The sequence below is a fragment of the Vombatus ursinus genome, unplaced genomic scaffold (assembly GCF_900497805.2).
Source record: "Vombatus ursinus unplaced genomic scaffold, bare-nosed wombat genome assembly UNPS02014818.1, whole genome shotgun sequence".
Taxonomy (NCBI): domain Eukaryota; kingdom Metazoa; phylum Chordata; class Mammalia; order Diprotodontia; family Vombatidae; genus Vombatus; species Vombatus ursinus.
Window position 1 is genome coordinate 3,421,258 of NW_020954596.1, and position 16,615 is coordinate 3,437,872.

A 16,615-nucleotide genomic window follows, 5' to 3' on the forward strand; every position below is an offset into this window, starting at 1 on the left:
TTCTATTGTTGTTTCATCCTGCCCTAGACTGGAGCCTTGCTAAAGGCTCAGCTCCCTAGCAGACAGAGCCCCCCTGACGGTAAGAACAGCTCCCTCTTCAAACTGGGGGCTCTCTGTGGCTTGGGTTCTCTTTTCCCTCAGCATAAGGGCTCCCTGTGGCCTCTCTTCAGACAAGAGCTATGCATAGTGTGAGACCAGCACATTGACTAATTTAGATTTTTATAAAAGATGTGTGTGCAACCTGCAGCTCTGCTTGTCCTCATCTCTTTGAATTGTTGTAACAGTAAGGTGTTACGGGCTGCCACACTTATAATTTGTTTCACAGGTTCGGATCTGTACCCACACAGACACTTTCACACTTTTCCTAGCTTATAAATGATTTAATAATGATAATAACCATAAACATACATGCACATAAATGTGATTACATATGATTATACAATCTTAGAAGCAAAGACAGAGAGAATAGAAAGATAGAGAAATAAAGAAGAAAAAAATACATTACCAATCCGAGGAAGCACCAACTCTTGAACATCTGACTGGGGGAGTCCTCTATCACAGCCATCAGGGTCTCAGTTGGGAAAGTCCCTACAGCAGAGTGTCCTCTCCAAGGGACACTCCCAAAATCCCTTTCTGGAGACCCTTTTTATCATCCTTACACAAAGAAGGCAGGGAGCCAAGGAACAGGTGATTGATCTTAAGGACCTGAGAGTTTTGGCCGAAACTCACCAACCTCAAGAACAATCAAAAATGTCTCAGGTCAATACCCAGGAACTGGCCAAGTCCCTGGATGTTTATCTCAAGACCTATTTCTAAGATAGTTCCCCAAGGTGGGTCTGGGTTGGAACAAATCCCAGAACAATACCTTAGGGAAGTTCCTTGTCCCTTGCCTTGGGCTGTGGGTAGGGAAGATCTTATACATTAACCCTTCAATTGTTTACACCTATTTCTGGAGTAATGCTTGCCAGCAAGACTGGGAGATTTGGGGTGACCTTGCTACAGGAGAGAGGGATCACCTCTCATTCCTTCCAATGGAGATCATGATGGATTCTCATTTGCAACAAGGGCAAGTGCCCTCATGGGAAGAAGGAGGATGAGATCTGTACATTGCAGGATCTGGGGTAGGCTACTCTTCATTCAGCTTCCCTTGTATATGGACTTTCTGCCTGCCATGAGGGCAAGGGAAGTAGTGATTGGTGACACATTGGGAAGTGTGGAGATAACCCCCATTAGTATTGTGGGAAAAGTCCTGATCCTGGGAGTGAGATTACTAGTGTCCTCAAGGAGAAAAGATCCCAAGTTGTTAAAATGGCCAACTACTGTGAATCCCATTGGGCTGGAAAGTTAAAAAGATTATTTCTCTCATCATCTCTTACTCCCCTCCATTTTTCTAGTCTGTGATCCTAAGAAAGAGTTTGGATAACTCCTCTTCCTTCCCCAGGAGTCTCAGGTATGTGTCCTCTCTGCTGTATTCAAAGATCTGGGATAACCAGGAGGCAGGTTAGGAAATGGCTAGAAGTGGATGCTTTCATGTGAGAAGCTTCATCTATTTCCTTTCTATTTATGAACAATAAATGATGAGACCATAGCAGGGTAAGTATCTGAGTCCTGGGTGCACAGGAGCCTGACCAGAGAGGTGGGAGCCTAGAAGAGGTGGTAAGGATGAGAAGGTGGTTATGAGCTAATTACAGATTGTAGTTTTATGCAGTTATTTCATTTCATTCCCCAGACTAATTTCAGATCCAGCCAACAGAGATTGGTTCAAATTGCTTAGCTCTGCCTGCCAAGCATTGCTGGATCAGTGGGAAGACCAGTCTGGCCATTTGCAGACAGGGATACTGCAGCCTTTAGGAAGACTTTCACATAAGCAACAGAAATGGACAAGCTGGCTGGGCTGGTTGTTCAAGCAGAACACCACCTGGTTGACAACTCAGTTATTAAATTCCCTTGAGAGAAAATTAATATGGTGACAAGCTATGCTATAACTAATAATAGCTAGCATTTGTATGGCACTTTGAGGTTTGCAAAGCACTTTAAAGATACTTTCTTATTTGATTCCTCCAACAGCTTTGTGAGGTGAATATTATCATCTCTTTTGCAGATAAGGAAACTGTGGCATAGAGAAGGCAAACACCTAACTCAGGGTCACACAGTTGGTCTCTGACGCAGAATTCAAAACCAAGTTTCCTGAATCCATATCCAGAACTCTATTTCACCATCAAATTGTGTCACCTATATCTAAGGCAAGAGGACCATGACATCAGGAAGATGATGCCATGACATGCAAGTGAATTGCATTTAACTGAGGCAGGGCTGTGCAAAATTACCTGCCTCACTCTCTCCTCCAGAGTCATCTGGGTCCAGTGGCAAGATATAGACCAGGACAACTGGAGATGGCACCATACCTAAGGCAGCATTTGAGCCAAAGAAGCCCAAGTGGAGGGCCAAAAATGTCAAATAACTCTCCCATGGAAGATGTCAGCGTAAAGGATAGAGTGCTAGTCTTAAGGAAGACGTAGGTTCAAATCTTACCTCTGGCAGATACCAGCTATATAACCAGGAGTCCCTTACTCTTTTCAGTGCCCCAGGTAATTTTTTAAGACTGTAAGTTATAGAGTTGCCAAATTGTTGATCTGGTTGGGTGGAGAAAATTTCCACATTGAGGGTTCTCCACACTAATGCAGTCACATGCCTAGACTCCCACAGCACCGCCCCCCCCAAGAAAATGGAAACAAGGACAGATAAAGGAGATGAATACAAAATAGTGGCATGGTCCTCAACTCTCCAATTGCTTAGATATTTGAAGTGCTCAGTCTTTCTGCCAAAAGCAGAACAACAAATAATTTCTTGGGTTGTCGTGATGGTAATTTCACTCTTCAAATGCAGAGGAAGTAGTGAAGGAACTTGTACTCTCCCAAAAAAAGCAACTAGTGACTAAAATAGAAATGGAGTACCTTGGCCATTTGGGGAAATGTCTACTCCATTTTGTAATTTGTGATAGTAAAGAAGAAAGCCATGTACATTCTGAGATGCAGTCTGGGTTTTTGGAAAGTAGCCATCAAAGGATTCAGAGAAAAGATGACTTGTCCAACTTGTCCAAAAGATGACATTAGATTTGTCCAGCTATTCTAGAAAGCAATTTGGAACTATGCCCCAAAAGCTATTAAACCATTTGTCCCCTTTGACTCAACGATACCACTGTATGGTGGTAACCAAAGAGGGAATGTGACCTATGATTCCACAGAAAAATGTAAACTACCTTGAATAAACGTAAACGGCAAAAGAAGCTCCAACTATCCCATGGAAAAACTTGCACATGACCCTGGGTCATCCTGATACAATGTCTTCCTTGTTGTTTCTACATGATACCTGACCTGGTCTAGGGTTTGTGTGAGGATCCAAGATGTAAACTTTGTCCTGCTCAGGATGACTGGCCTCTTGTGAGTAAACTCTCCCAATCAACCTATTAACCCTAATAAAGCCTATTAATAACTAAGCTGTTGTGAGCCTCTCTTTCTTTGGTATCTCAGTATTCTCTCAAGAGGGTATGCCACTCTACAACAGGCATGATTAAGGGAGAATGATTTTTCCCTCTTACATTTGGCATAGTAGGCAGGATACCAAAGACATGGGCTTGGGGAGTGAGGCTTCCACAGGGGGTATCCTGGCTTGTCTCATCCCTGAGAGGTGGTATATCTGCTGAAGGGCAATCCCACCTTGGCCACCCACATCCAGCTGGATGTGGGAGGGGTGACCTGAGCTCCACAAATATGGGGACACCTGGAAAATGCACATTGGCTTGTGCTATAATAAGCTTCATGCAATTGAGGGGTGGGGTAAACCCTGTTTATGTTGCGTAATGGAGTGGAAAATTTATAGCCTAGGCAAAGATGAGTTCTGGTAAGAGAAACCATGAAATGGCAATTGCTCTCTGTATCATAGGATAAAGATCAAAGTTTCTTTTTCTCTCTTTTGATTGGTTGGATCAGAGGGAGAGGAGAGAGGCAGAGGAAAAACTAGGTAAAGATTATCTGGTTTGTGATTAATAAAAGTGTCAGATCAGAGGTGAAATTTTTAAAGGGTAATAATTTCTTAGGCTGTGTGTATATTTGTGTGTGTGTGATAGACAGCATGACCTCTGGAGACATCTAGGAGAAATAACTTTTAATATTGGCACCACTGTCTCAGTTGTTGGTTTGTTTATATTTTTTCTGTGCCTATGTTTGTCCCTCAGGGAGTGTAATTGTGTGCACAGAGTTCAGGAGGAAAAACTTTGCCAGCATATTTCTCTCTTGTTAACTAATGTGTATCTCTATAAAGTTTTGAGATTCTTTCTCTGCTTTTACATTCCTGAATTGTGGCCAGATTCTGCAGTATAGAAGGCCAGATAAGAAAAAAAGGTGGTGGGGGAGGGAGAATCTTTTCCCCTCAAACCTATCTTGTGGTTTGTATGTTTTTATGTTGAAATAAATGCTAGCAAGTAATTGTGTTAATATTATTTAAAATTCATTTTAGGGGAATGAAGAGCATTTCCCACCACCCCTAGAACAACAGATTTATTGTTTTACAACTAGAGGTCATCTTACTGATTACAGAAATTGCCAGTGAAACTTCAAAAGAAGAAAAAAATAGACCTGGCACTTAAAAACTGCCTGCCTATACTATTAACCTTTTTCTGGCTCATGAAAGAGAGAAAACGTTTGTGAACCAGGAAACAATCAAAAGGTAATTTCGTTTGACTAAAACACCCAATTAGATACTAAGGGAATCTTACAAACTAAAGTACTGATCAATTTAAAAATAACTTTAAGCTGGTATCTTGAAATCAGAAATTTTGACTATAAAGTATGAGACTCCTTCCCATTTTTGTAATAGATTATGTTCAACTTTAATTTTAAGAACTGTCTTGCTTCCTCCCTACAAAAAGAGAAACTTATTTAAGAGAGCAGGAGGGACAACTCTGAGCCTTTCTAGATAAATGAGCTGCAATAGCTTCAGGAAAAAAATCCTGCCATTCAGGTTCATTACTGAGGGATGAGACTCAGTAAGGACTAGAAACATTATGGTGGATAAAGGGAAAAATTGGTAATTACTGTGTGTGGGACAGCGATGACCTTCACCCAAATTAATTCAGAGGCTTCTCCAGGTAGAAAGTAGAAAGGATTTTATTTTGATCTTGAGAAAGGGCGACTCACACTAAAAAGCAGTTCAATGCAAGACCGAAGGTGGTGTCAGCCAAGCAAGCATTTTGATAGTTTCTAACCGCAACCCCTCCCTAGCCCCTACCTCTTATCCCATTGACTGGGCTTCAGAGGGCACAATCTAAACACGAAAAAACTACCCCAGCAACAGCAGTGGAAATTACAGAATCGTTACATAGTTTTACCTGCCTCTCCCTCCTTCAAGTATCCTCTTAGTACATCCTGTTTTTGTTCATTTCAGATCCTGGGTATACATATATTATTATTAGGGGTCTTTACCTTATTTTACTCATTTAAGTTTAAATTTTATGAGGGGTCTTCACCAATCTCATTCAACTGCGTGTACAAAGAAAAGATTTCTCCTATTTTGTAAAATTGCCAGGGTCCTGGAAACTATCTGTTTGGGCAAGACTATTAGCCCTGTGAAAATAACATGTTATGGGTTATGGAATTCCTGAAAAATGAAGTTGGGTTACTGAGAATTTACAAGTATGTTTATACCACTCATGGGGAACCTGCAGCCTCAAAGCCACATGTGGCTCTCTAGGTGCTCAAGTACAGCTCTTTGACTGAATTCAAACTTCACAGAACAAATCCCCTTAATAAAAGGATTTGTTCTGTAAAACTTGGACTCAGTCAAATGGCCATACCTAAGGACCTTGAAGGCCACATGTGGCCTTGAGGCTGCAGGTTCCCCACCTCTGGTATACTATAGAAGTGATTTCTAATGACTGATCTTTACACCAGGGTTAAACTTAAGAAAAAAATGAAATGTTAAGTGAAATCTCTTGTGTGTGAGAGCACTAATAAAACTTTTATTGCTTATTGTAACATCATGAGTAAAAATTATTCTATCTAGCCCTAAGATGTGCTTTGTGAAACTTGCCATTTGAGGTAAAAGTTCTTGGGACTGTAGCTGATATCGTTTTGGTTTTGAATTCAGGTACAGTTGTCTGACAAATCTTTAAGTCAGTAATCCATCATTAGGGAGATTTGCCACAAGTTACTCAGAGGGACTGTGGTTCTGAACTGTTACAGGTGGTCTGTACCTAGGAAAAAGTCAAGAGAACAACCTTGGCATACTGAAGGTAAGATCCTTTTGGCTCAGTTTTCCCATTGTGTTATTTCTTTTCAAACAGGAGTATTTTCCACCTGGATATTCCTGAGGCTGGCTATGAGGTAGAATTGTTATTGTGTGATTGGTTGTCAGCTGTGATTCTTACCTTTAGTCATCAGAGCTAAGGATGTTTTATCCTGCCATGTATGTGTTGAGTCATTCCATGACCTTAGGCTTAGGCCTGAAGGACCAGTTTTATGCTGTTAAAATGATGTCCAGGGGGCAACTAGGTGGCGCAGGGGATAGAGCACAGGCCCTGAAGTCAGGAGGACCTGAGTTCAAATCCGGCCTCAGACCAAACACTTGACACAAGCTGTGTGACCCTGGCCAAATCACTAAAAATTAAAAAAAAAAAAATCATATCCCTGCTTTTTGTTTTATAGCAACTTTTTATAATCAGAGCAAGTGGTCAGTGGAAGGTATGAGTACAATGTAATTATGTAAGATCTTACTGTTTTTTATCTGAATATGGGGTCATTCTGTTTCCCAAACAACTAATTGAATGTGTACCTGCCACCTGCCTGCTAATATTTATATATGTGGTATGATTCCTTTTCCTTTCAAGCAGATCAGAAAAATGCTTCAAACTTAGTATACATATAGTATAATATGCTTTATTTCAGCAAAGCATTTGACAAAGTATATCACACTATTCTTGTAACAAAACTGAGAGGTGTGGTGGACTCCATATCATACATGGAGGTTTTCAGAACTGGCTAAATGACTAAGCCCAAAATGGAGTCATTGACAGGCTGTCAACTTTGGTGGGGGGCCTCTAGTGAAATGCTCTAGGTATTTGTATTTGACCCCATATTACATCGTATTATCAGTGTCTTGGATGATGACATAGATTTGACAGATGTTATGCATCTATTACGTACAAGGCACTGTGGTGATCAAATCTGCAGATGACACAAAGTTGGGAAGATGAGTAGACATAACATGTTTGATGTCCAAATCTGGATCGAAAAAAGATCTCCACAGCTAGAATGATGGACCAGATCTATTAAGATGAGACTTAATAATGATGAACATAAATACCTACCTAAACAATAAAAAAAAACCAAAACAAACTCCAACAAATTACCACAATCTTGGTCTTGGAGAATTCCTCTCTGTAGACACAGGGGTAAGGGAGGGCAACTACAGGAGAAAAATACTGTATCTTTTGACACACACAGTTGATTTGTGGCTAGGCTTGGCTTAACTGTTTGTCTTTTGCACAAGGAAGGACTCAACATGGTGGTGGTACATTGGCAAATAACTGTAAAAAAAAACTATAAAAAAAAACACCAATTAGAATAAACAAAACTTTTTAAATAGGGGAGTTATGACACCAGTTAGTATAAAATCTAGTTATTTTAGCAGACCTAGACTTGAGATAAGTCAACAGCAAGACATAACTGCTAGCAAAGCTAATGCAACCCTAAGCTACCCAGAGAGGCCTAGTGTCTAGAATACACAGAAAGAGCCCACTTGGCTTGGTTAGACCATGTCTGCAGTCCAGTTCTGGGGGCCATATATTAGAAAACACATTGTTAAACTAAAATGTATCCAGAATCAGACAACACAGAATAGCACAGTTCATACCATATAAGAATAGTTGAAGGAAATAGACCTTATCATTTTTCAAGTGCTGGAAGACTTCTAGTATAGAAGAGCAAATAGCCTTGATCTTGACTCCAAAGGACAGAACTATAAACAAGTGAAAATTGCATTGGCAGATTTTGGCTTGATGTCAAGGAAGAAAGTTCTTAACATTGCTCAGATTACAGAGTGGAATGAGTCAGTAGATTCTCCCCTCTCTAGAGGTCTTCAAGTAAAAGCTGAATTGTCCTTTAACATCCCCTAAAAGGATGTTAGGGGTACTCCTGCCTTGATAGATTTGTCTGGATGGCCTCTGAGGTACTTTCCAACTCAGTCTTTGATTCCTTCTCAGAAATAGGGTTTCCCAGTGTTAGAAATACCTCTGACTCAGTCTGGGGGCTTCCTAGGAGTGTGAGTGCTTCTCCTCTCAGTCTTTAGCCTCCTCATGGCTGTGTGTGGAAAAGCAGTGGGGGGGTGTCTCCTTCTTCAGAACCCATCATTTCACAGCCCAGAGGATTAGCACATTGTGTGGTGGAGTGATTTCAAAAGAATCCCTTATCCCTGACAATAACATGTCTGCCAATATTCACATTTGGACACAGGATACTCTCTCTATATCCCAATTTGGGATATTCTCTCTCTCTCTCTCTCTCTCTGAAAGAAGAGGCCCTATGTACCAGCATTCATTTAGAGGGTCCCTGGCAGGGAGGGAATATCTTTTCCATCTGAATGGAAGCTATCTAAAGTCAGGGAGTGGAGAAAAATGTCTTTGTTAGAGGGCCTTTGGACATGAAAGAGTGATCCTCTTTTGGAGGGATTATCGGGATAGTGGTCAGGGATACATCAGTCTAACATTTAGGGTCCCACAAGTATTTATTGCAAGGAAGGAGGCGCAGTGGGGATTTGGATTTCAGAGTGTTGCTGGGTGGGGTGGGAACGTCATGGTAAGACTCACAGCCTTTCTTCATTCAGGACTCCTTAGGGAGGGTGGTGCTGACTGTGTCCTGAGAGGGAAGGGCCCGAACTTTGGGTGGAGAGCCCTTCAGCAGCTGAGCCACAGTGACCTGAGGGTTAAGTGCATGGGTTTGGATGGGCTGCTGTTCAGAAGGCTCCTTAGGCAGTGGATCAGGGGTCTGCTCTCTCTCCATGTGGGAAGGAATACCACCACTTCGGTGCATGTTTTTGCTTGGATTCCAGAGGCTCACATGAGCCTTCAGTTTCATCGAGTCCAGCAGTTGGGAAGGTTTCCATATCAGCTGGGAGGTGGCTTCAAGGACTCTTGAACCATGGTGAGGAAGCAGACTCAGATCAGACCTCGGCATCTGTCCTGACCCCGCCCCTGGAATCAGACTTGAACCTAGTGGCTGCCTCTGCAACAGATCTGTTTCTCCCTCTAATCCATAAGGCCACTGGATGCTAGACCCCCACTTCAGAGGAGTGAAGCACTGGTTCTGGAGGGGCAGCTCAAAGCCAGGGGCTGGGAAGGGAAAACCAGGATGGAGGCGGGGTCCGGGGCAACTGGGAAGCTGGAATCTGAACTTGTTCCCATAATTGACATGCTTCCTTTGTCCCCTGTAGGACTCCATTGGGTGGACCTCTGCCTCAGCGGCCAAAACTGTGGCCAAGGGCTGAATGTGGTGCTGTGGCAGACGGGTAGGATCCAGTGGATCCATGGCTACGATCCGTCCCATCTGGTCATACACCAGACCCGAGGCTAGGTATGACCGCCCCTGCTGTAAGCGCATGAATTTGGCAGAAGCAGCAGGGAGCAATGCGGGAGTTAGTGAAGTTTTGGGGGCTGGGACAGGCTGGGCTCTGGGGAGGCCCCAGGGAGGGCTAGCCAGGAATGGCGGAAGAGGCACTGACAGATAGTAGGGGGAAGGTAAACCTGTCTCCCTCACTTGGCTTGAGCTGTCCCCGCCCCCAGTGCAATGGAAAGGGGGTTGGGGATTCTGTGAAAGAGATGGAATATAACCAGGCTGTGAAGTTAGGGATGCCTGAGGACTTGCCCATATGGACACATCTAGAGAAGGATGTGGGCTCACTGAGCTGCCCACTTCCAAAGAAAACTGGGAACTCTCCCATATGGAAAGATCCAGAGAAGGAAAACTGCTCAGGAGAGGGACTGAATTTTGACAGGGATGGGCAAAGTGTTGGGGGCTATGTGAAGAGGGTTCTGGTGTTGGAGGGGGACCTGGGGTGGGCCTCAACTCAGGAGGTTCCCAGAAAGACAAGCTCTGATCCTCAGGGACTGAAATCCAAGTCTTCTGATACATGGAGAGCTGATCCCCACTCTCAGTGCCCTGGTGGGGGGAGGAAACAGGATAGTGAGGGCTGTGGCGTTGCGAGGCTATTCATTTCTACATCATCAAAGAGGTGGTCTAGGAAGGGGTTTAGCCATTAGGGGAGTATCTGGGGGGGGTGATTTGAGGGGAAGGTTAGATGGGAAGAAGCTGGAGAAGTTCTGGCGTCGGTTATAAACTAAGGGGGAATAAGGTGGCGAAGGCATTACCTCAGGTTGGGAGGAGGATTCGAGTCCTGTAGGAATAGCAGGGGAAGGCGCATGCAGCACAGGCACAGAGCCTTGAGCCCAGGTGTCTGTGGTGCTGGCCCTAGGCTCCTCATCCTCCCCCCATGTGGGGTCTTCAGCCACATCTGTTTCACCCTCATCCCTCGCAAGGAATCTCCACTCAGTGATCTGCAACATGGCCTCTCTGGCCTGGCTGATGGTGAATGGGATGCACTGTGGGGGAATAAAGGAAGGCAGAAGAAAGAGTATTACTGGGCTTGGGAGAGTGAGGAAGAAGGAGTAGCAGAAGTATAGCTTAAAAAAACAGACCTGGGAGTCAAATGGCATGGGTTCAAATCCTAGTACTTCCTAGATCTATAATAAATGTAATAAAACATTTGCTGAATAATAGATGTGTGATAATGGGCAAATCATTTAATCTGAGCCTTAGTTTCCTCATTTCTAAAGTGGTGATAACAATACTTGTTACCAACATACCTCCTAGGATAGCTGTGAGAATCAAATGACAGATGCCATATGTGAAAATACTTTACAACCTGTAAACCTTTATTAAAAAATATCAGTTACAGGGGCAGCTAGGTGGCACAGTGGATAGAGCACTGTCCCTGAAGTCAGGAGGACCTGAGTTCAAATCTGGCCTCAGACTAAACACTTGACACTTACTAGCTGTGTGACCCTGGGCAAGTCACTTAACCCCAATTGTCTAAAAAAAAAAATCAGTCATAATTACTCCTTCTGGTGGGCAAAGGGAGAGTAGATGCCCACCTGCTGGGTCAGGTAGACCTTGAAGGCAGCATCCATCACACGGGCCAGCAGTTCAGCCAAGACATCCCCTACCACATCCTCACCCTCCTCAATGCCCATAAGTGAGATCCATTCGGATTCGTTCAGACGGCCAGGCACAATTTCTATCTGGGGCACAGGCACTGTAGGGGGGCGAACTTTCTCTGCCTTGGCCCTGGACTGCCCTCGGTCTCTGCCGGCTCTCTGTAGGAAGAATAATGATTACTAATAATAGTCATAGCTGACATTTCTGTACAGCTCTATAAGCCCTATTAGCCCATTTGGTTCTCACAGGTTTGTCAAGTGGGTAGGCTCTAGAGGGGTCCTCGTGGAGGGTATCACTCCACTCCAAACTATCCTAATCAGCCCCCACCCTGCTTTGTGGCACACCTGAGTAGGCTTGGGCAACCCTCCTCTTCTCCCCTGCATTCATAGATGAAGAGGTTGTTGGTCTCCATCATCTCTAATACTCCTTCCCGCTGTACTACTTGTAATACTCATTGAGGTCAACACTAGGCTGGGAAGGGGCCCGTTCTGTGACTACAGAAGGTCTGTGGCCCTGGCCAGACGCCCTAGGCCGCTCCTAAACTCCCAGAAGCCTGCGGAGCTCACCGAGCCTTCATGAGCCATGGATAGCCGCCGCTGAAGCCTAGTGGGACTGGGGCTTCCTTTACGGACCTCCACCTTAGTCTCCTTAGCTTAACTGCCCCCACCGATGCTGCCGAACAGTCACCCGGGCAACCGTGGGCGGTGCCGGGCGCAGACCCGCCCCCCTGCTCTCGCTGAGTCGCGGCCGGCCTGGCATGCGACGTAGACAGCACTGCGGGCGTGCCCTGCGTCGTCTCCATGGCGGCGGTGGATGCGGGGACTGAGAAGCCGAGTGAGGCGCGGTGCCGCGGCCGGGTGGGGGGGGAGGGGAGGGGAGTAGTGGGGCGGTCTGGATGGGATGTCTAACCCGGGCAGGGGAGGCAGGGAAGCATCCGGGGTCTGGTGGGAGCGGTGTGGGCCCTGATCTGCCTTCCCCCTTTCCCCTTCCTCAAGTCTGACTCAGGCTCCTGCTCCCGCATCGCCTTCCTGTAAGCCCCGACCCCCGTGGGTCGAAGGTACACCAGCGCCGGTGCTACGGCGTCGTGGGTCCCCTTCAGCCTCGGTGTCCCTCTGCGGTCCTACTGCGCAAGTGTGAGCCATCCCGGTGTCCCTCCGCGCGCTAGCGCCCCGCTCCAGTGTTAGGTCAGTCGCCCGTGTCCTTCCGCTTCAGCGGCCCCCAAGGGTGGCGGTGCTCCCGGGTCCCCTCCGCTGGTGCTCAGTGCCCATGAACTACAGACACTTAACTGCCCCAGGAATAAAACATACAGACCCCCCTGCACCCCTCTTTGACCCCGCCCCGTTCGCCATATCGCCATACTCCAAGCAGACCTCTTGCCCCTTTGTCCCAGGTCTCCCTCAGATTCCCTCATCACCCCCAGGTTTGTGGTACAGTGGGTAGAACTCAGGACCTGGTGTCAGGATGACCTGAGTTCAAATCCAGCCTCAGATGCTTACTAGCTGTGTGACCTTGGGCAAGTCACTTAACCCTTGTCAGCCTCAGTTTCCTCCGCTGTAAGATGGGGGATAATAGCAGCACCTACCTCCCAGGGTTGTTGTGAGGATCAAGTGAGTTGATATCTGTAAGGCATTTAGCACAGTGGCTGGCATATAGTAGGTGCGGTACAGAAGTGCTTATTCCCTTTCTCCCTTCTTTCCCCCACCTCCCTCACGGTGTCCACTGTATTTGTATGCATATGTCCCCGTGCATTTCCCTGCCTCTCAGACTTGTGAATCCTCACGTGTTCCCTAAAAGCTTACCTGACCTCCCAGTGCCCTTCCATATCCGCTTGTCCTAGCCGCCCCCCAACCCGAGTGTCTCTACCCATAGGATGTACCGCAGAGAGCCACCTGTCTCCATGCGGGCCTGGCCAGCGGCCCTGTACAACAATCTTTGTGTGCTGTCCGTGCCAGCGCCAAGGCTGACCCAGTTTGCATTGGTCCACGGGCCCAATGTCCAGCTCCTCAGTGCAGCCTCTGATGGCCTTCCTCTGTTCCAGCGGCAGCTGCACGCGAAAGAGGGGGCTGGGCTGAGCTTTCCTCTGGTCACCCAGGTGAGTTATCTGACCCAGAGGAGAAGTTGAACCCTCCTGAGGGAGAGAGGTTCTTTCTAGGGTATGCCCTGATGCTGACATGTGCCCCTTCCTCTCGGGATTCCTACCCCGGGTTGCTGTGTCTGCTCATCCTGTTAATGTCTTTTCTTCTAAACCCCCCTAGTATCCTGTTGCTTGTGAATATTTCCTTCTGACACCCACATCGATTTCTCCTCAGGCCTACTGGTGTGTCCTGCCTTTCCGGGTGTTACTAGTGTTGACTTCACAGAGAGGCATACAGGTGAACAAGCAAAGGGCCATTTCTGTCCCTTCCAGGTCCCCCTCCTCCATCCTGTCCCTTGTACTTGACCCAACAGTTCTGCATGGGGACATCCCCAAGAGCCATGGCTTCATCTTTTTACCTGTTCTTACAACATAGTTCCACTTCTGTCATCCCCCCACTCTAGATGTACGAGTCAGATGGCTCTGTCATGGTCTACTGGCATGCCCTGGACTCTGGTGATGCCCCCCCAGGTACTGCAGGGCAGGGGGTGGTCTGGGTGGTTTAGGTGGAGAGCTGGGAGGGAAGAGAGAGGGGCACAGACTGGACTCCTGGGAGGCAGCTGATGACCTTCCTATCTCAGCACAGGCCCTGTTTGCCCGAGGAATTGCTGCCAGTGGCCACTACATCTGTGTGGGTGAGGAGGCCTTGGGGAGGTGACGTGTAAGGGGTCTGGGTGTGGAGGGTGGGATGCAGGGGCCACGTTGGTGAGTTCAGTGGTAGGAGAGGCTCCGGGGGCTTAGTTAATTGAGGAACTAAGTGGAAGCCTGGTCAGGGTGAGAGATATGGTTAGAGACATCCACTGAAGTACATTGTGGTCCTGGCCACAGGGACGTGGTCTGGTCGGGTTTTGGTGTTTGATGTCCCAGCCAAAGGTCCCAACATTGTGCTGAGCGAGGAGCTAGATGAGCACCGGGTGCCAATCACAGACATTGCAGCAGAGCCTGCTCAGGGCCAGGTAAGGGACCCTGCCTTGGGGAGGGAAGATCCCAGGGCTTTTTACGGACGAGGAAACAGGCACAGAAAGAGAGCTCAGGCTCACCCAGTAAACGTCCAGGCTGGGATATGAACCCGGCACTTCTTCACTCTAAATGCAGCGTCCTCTCTGCTAGGCCACACATCCTCTCCCTGAAGAGAGCCCTGGATGAGGAGGCCTACGAGCCGGGTTCTGCTCCTGCTGAACAGCTCATAGCGGTGGCACGCTGGGCAGGCTGCGTCTCAGGCCGGCTCTTGCTTCCCCATCTGTAGAGTGAAGGAAGGGGTCGGCCTCCAAGTCCAATAGCGCTCGTATTCTGCCATCTCTTCTCTCGCTTTTCCAAAACTTTCCTGTGGAAGGGTGATGACCCCATTCATGTCCCACCCTTCTCATCCAACCTTCCCCCAAGAATTCACATTTACCAACAAGGCAGTTTATACAATCTCTCTTAGAAATGGCTATTTTTCACTTAGTGTCAGTGTTCTGCAACTTAGCACCTAATATGTTGTCATAGGACACCTCTGTCTCCCAGTATAGACCAGGGGGTTTTTACCCTGGAGGTTTGGAAACTTAAAAAAATACATATATCTTGATAACCATATTTAAGTATAATTGGTTTCTTCAGTAATTCTCCATTTTATTTTATGCGTTTAAAAATATTATTCTGAGAAGGAACCCGTATGGTTTCAGCACCCGTACGGGTTCCTTCACAGAATAATGTTTTTAAACGGGTCACATGACAAAGGTGAAGAGCCCAATCGTGAGCTGTCAGAACCATGGCTAGACTTTGTCTCCCCCACAGTGCCTGGCACAGAGTGGAGCCCACCTCAGGTTGGGGATGGGGGAAAGCTCAGTACTTTTAAACTGATTGTCTACAGTTCAGGAAACCTGGGTCCTCATCCCAGAGGCCTCTTTTAGGTCCTTTTCTCTCTTCGCCTCATTGTTACTTTCCAAAGGGGACAACGATATGCACCTTCCAGGAGTGTTATGAGCCCAGTTCTGAAGGTGGGTATTGCTGCTGTGAGTCTGGCTGGGAAAGCGATGTATCCAGAAGACTGGATATCAGTACAGTGCATCCCTTTTCCAACCTCCAGAGCCCACTGGACCAGTGGTCAGTGGTTGACAGATGCTTCTCTGCCCCTTGGATGGGAGATGGCTTTGGGGGTGACCTACTCTCTATCCTCCCTCAGGACTGTGTAGCTGATATGGTGACAGCCGATGACTCAGGCCTTCTGTGTGTCTGGAAGTCAGGGCCAGAATTTAAGCTGCTGACCCGAATCTCAGGATTTGGGTATGGGAGGCTCCAGATGGGGAGGTGGATCAGGGTGGGTCAGAGGTTAGATGGGAGGTGAGCTCTGGGAAGGCCAACCCAATGTCCTCTATCTCCCCAGGACTCCCTGCCCCTCAGTCCGGTTGTGGCAAGGCACCGTAGCTGCTGGTTATGGGGATGGGCAGATCCGCATCTTCGAAGCCAGCTCAGGGGCCCTGCATGTCCAGATCAATGCCCATGCCCGTGGTATCTGCGCCCTGGACTTGGCACCTGAGGCAGGCAAGGTGAGTCTACCCAGGCCCTGTAGCATCAATGACTGCCTTGTGAGAACCTCTTTCTAGGTCTCAGCAGGGACCCTTGATAGAGGCATCTTCCTGGGGATCACCCCAGGGTTAATCCCCCGTGTGCACAAACCACGGTTTCTCCTGTCAGCCCCTTAGCCCCATTTCCCCTCTCCTACAGCTGCTCTCTGGAGCTGAAGACTCCTTTGTGCATATCTGGAAGCTAAGCAGAAATCCAGACAGTGGCTGCATTGAGGTCTGTATCATGCCCAGGCAGTGTCACAATGGGCAATATCCTGGCACTCCGGGCCCCACAGAGAGCACACAAGCCCTCTCTTCCCCCAAGGGCAGAGCCCTAACCCTCCCTCCCCCTCTTCCAGGTGGAACACTGCCATGCAGAATGTGTGACCGACACTCAAGTGTGTGGGGCCCGATTCTGTGACCCTAGGGGCTCTTCCTTCGCCGTGACTGGCTATGACCTGGCGGAGATCCTAAGATACAGCTGTGTGTGAGGAGAGGAGGAAGAGGAGGAGGCAGGACTGCCTGACATTGCCCCCAGGTTCTGAGCCCGCTTGTACTGGGGGCTTTCCCCTCCCATTTGACATTTGTTGTATATAAAGGTATGACAGGACCCCCAACCCCTCTCTGTCTGTTTTTTCTTAAGAGAGGTAACTACAGGACTTTACACAGAG

General features: G+C 47.2%; 2 protein-coding genes across 3 annotated transcripts; one reads left to right on the top strand and one right to left on the bottom strand.

Moving 5' to 3' along the window:
- Positions 1 to 8,759: 8,759 nt before the first annotated feature.
- On the bottom strand, positions 8,760 to 11,966 carry CUNH2orf81 (chromosome unknown C2orf81 homolog). Its single transcript, XM_027836436.1, has 4 exons — positions 11,831 to 11,966; positions 11,201 to 11,422; positions 10,418 to 10,648; positions 8,760 to 10,208 (listed from the first exon to the last, which is right to left on the bottom strand). Exons 1-4 carry the CDS (start codon positions 11,846 to 11,848, stop codon positions 8,874 to 8,876), a joined length of 1,806 nt encoding a protein of 601 aa, XP_027692237.1. The 5' UTR covers positions 11,849 to 11,966; the 3' UTR covers positions 8,760 to 8,873.
- Positions 11,967 to 12,012: 46 nt separating this feature from the next.
- WDR54 (WD repeat domain 54) lies at positions 12,013 to 16,553 on the top strand. 2 transcript variants are annotated; one of them, XM_027836399.1, is made up of 11 exons: positions 12,013 to 12,098; positions 12,260 to 12,448; positions 13,134 to 13,356; positions 13,574 to 13,636; positions 13,803 to 13,869; positions 13,980 to 14,033; positions 14,227 to 14,354; positions 15,563 to 15,663; positions 15,764 to 15,926; positions 16,105 to 16,179; positions 16,304 to 16,553. In XM_027836399.1, exons 3-11 carry the CDS (start codon positions 13,135 to 13,137, stop codon positions 16,433 to 16,435), a joined length of 1,005 nt encoding a protein of 334 aa, XP_027692200.1. In that variant the 5' UTR covers positions 12,013 to 12,098; positions 12,260 to 12,448; position 13,134; the 3' UTR covers positions 16,436 to 16,553. The 2 variants fall into 2 exon arrangements, with proteins under 2 accessions (XP_027692200.1, XP_027692201.1); XM_027836400.1 differs by lacking the exon at positions 12,013 to 12,098 and having other exon boundaries at positions 12,191 to 12,448.
- The last annotated feature ends 62 nt before the right edge of the window (positions 16,554 to 16,615 follow it).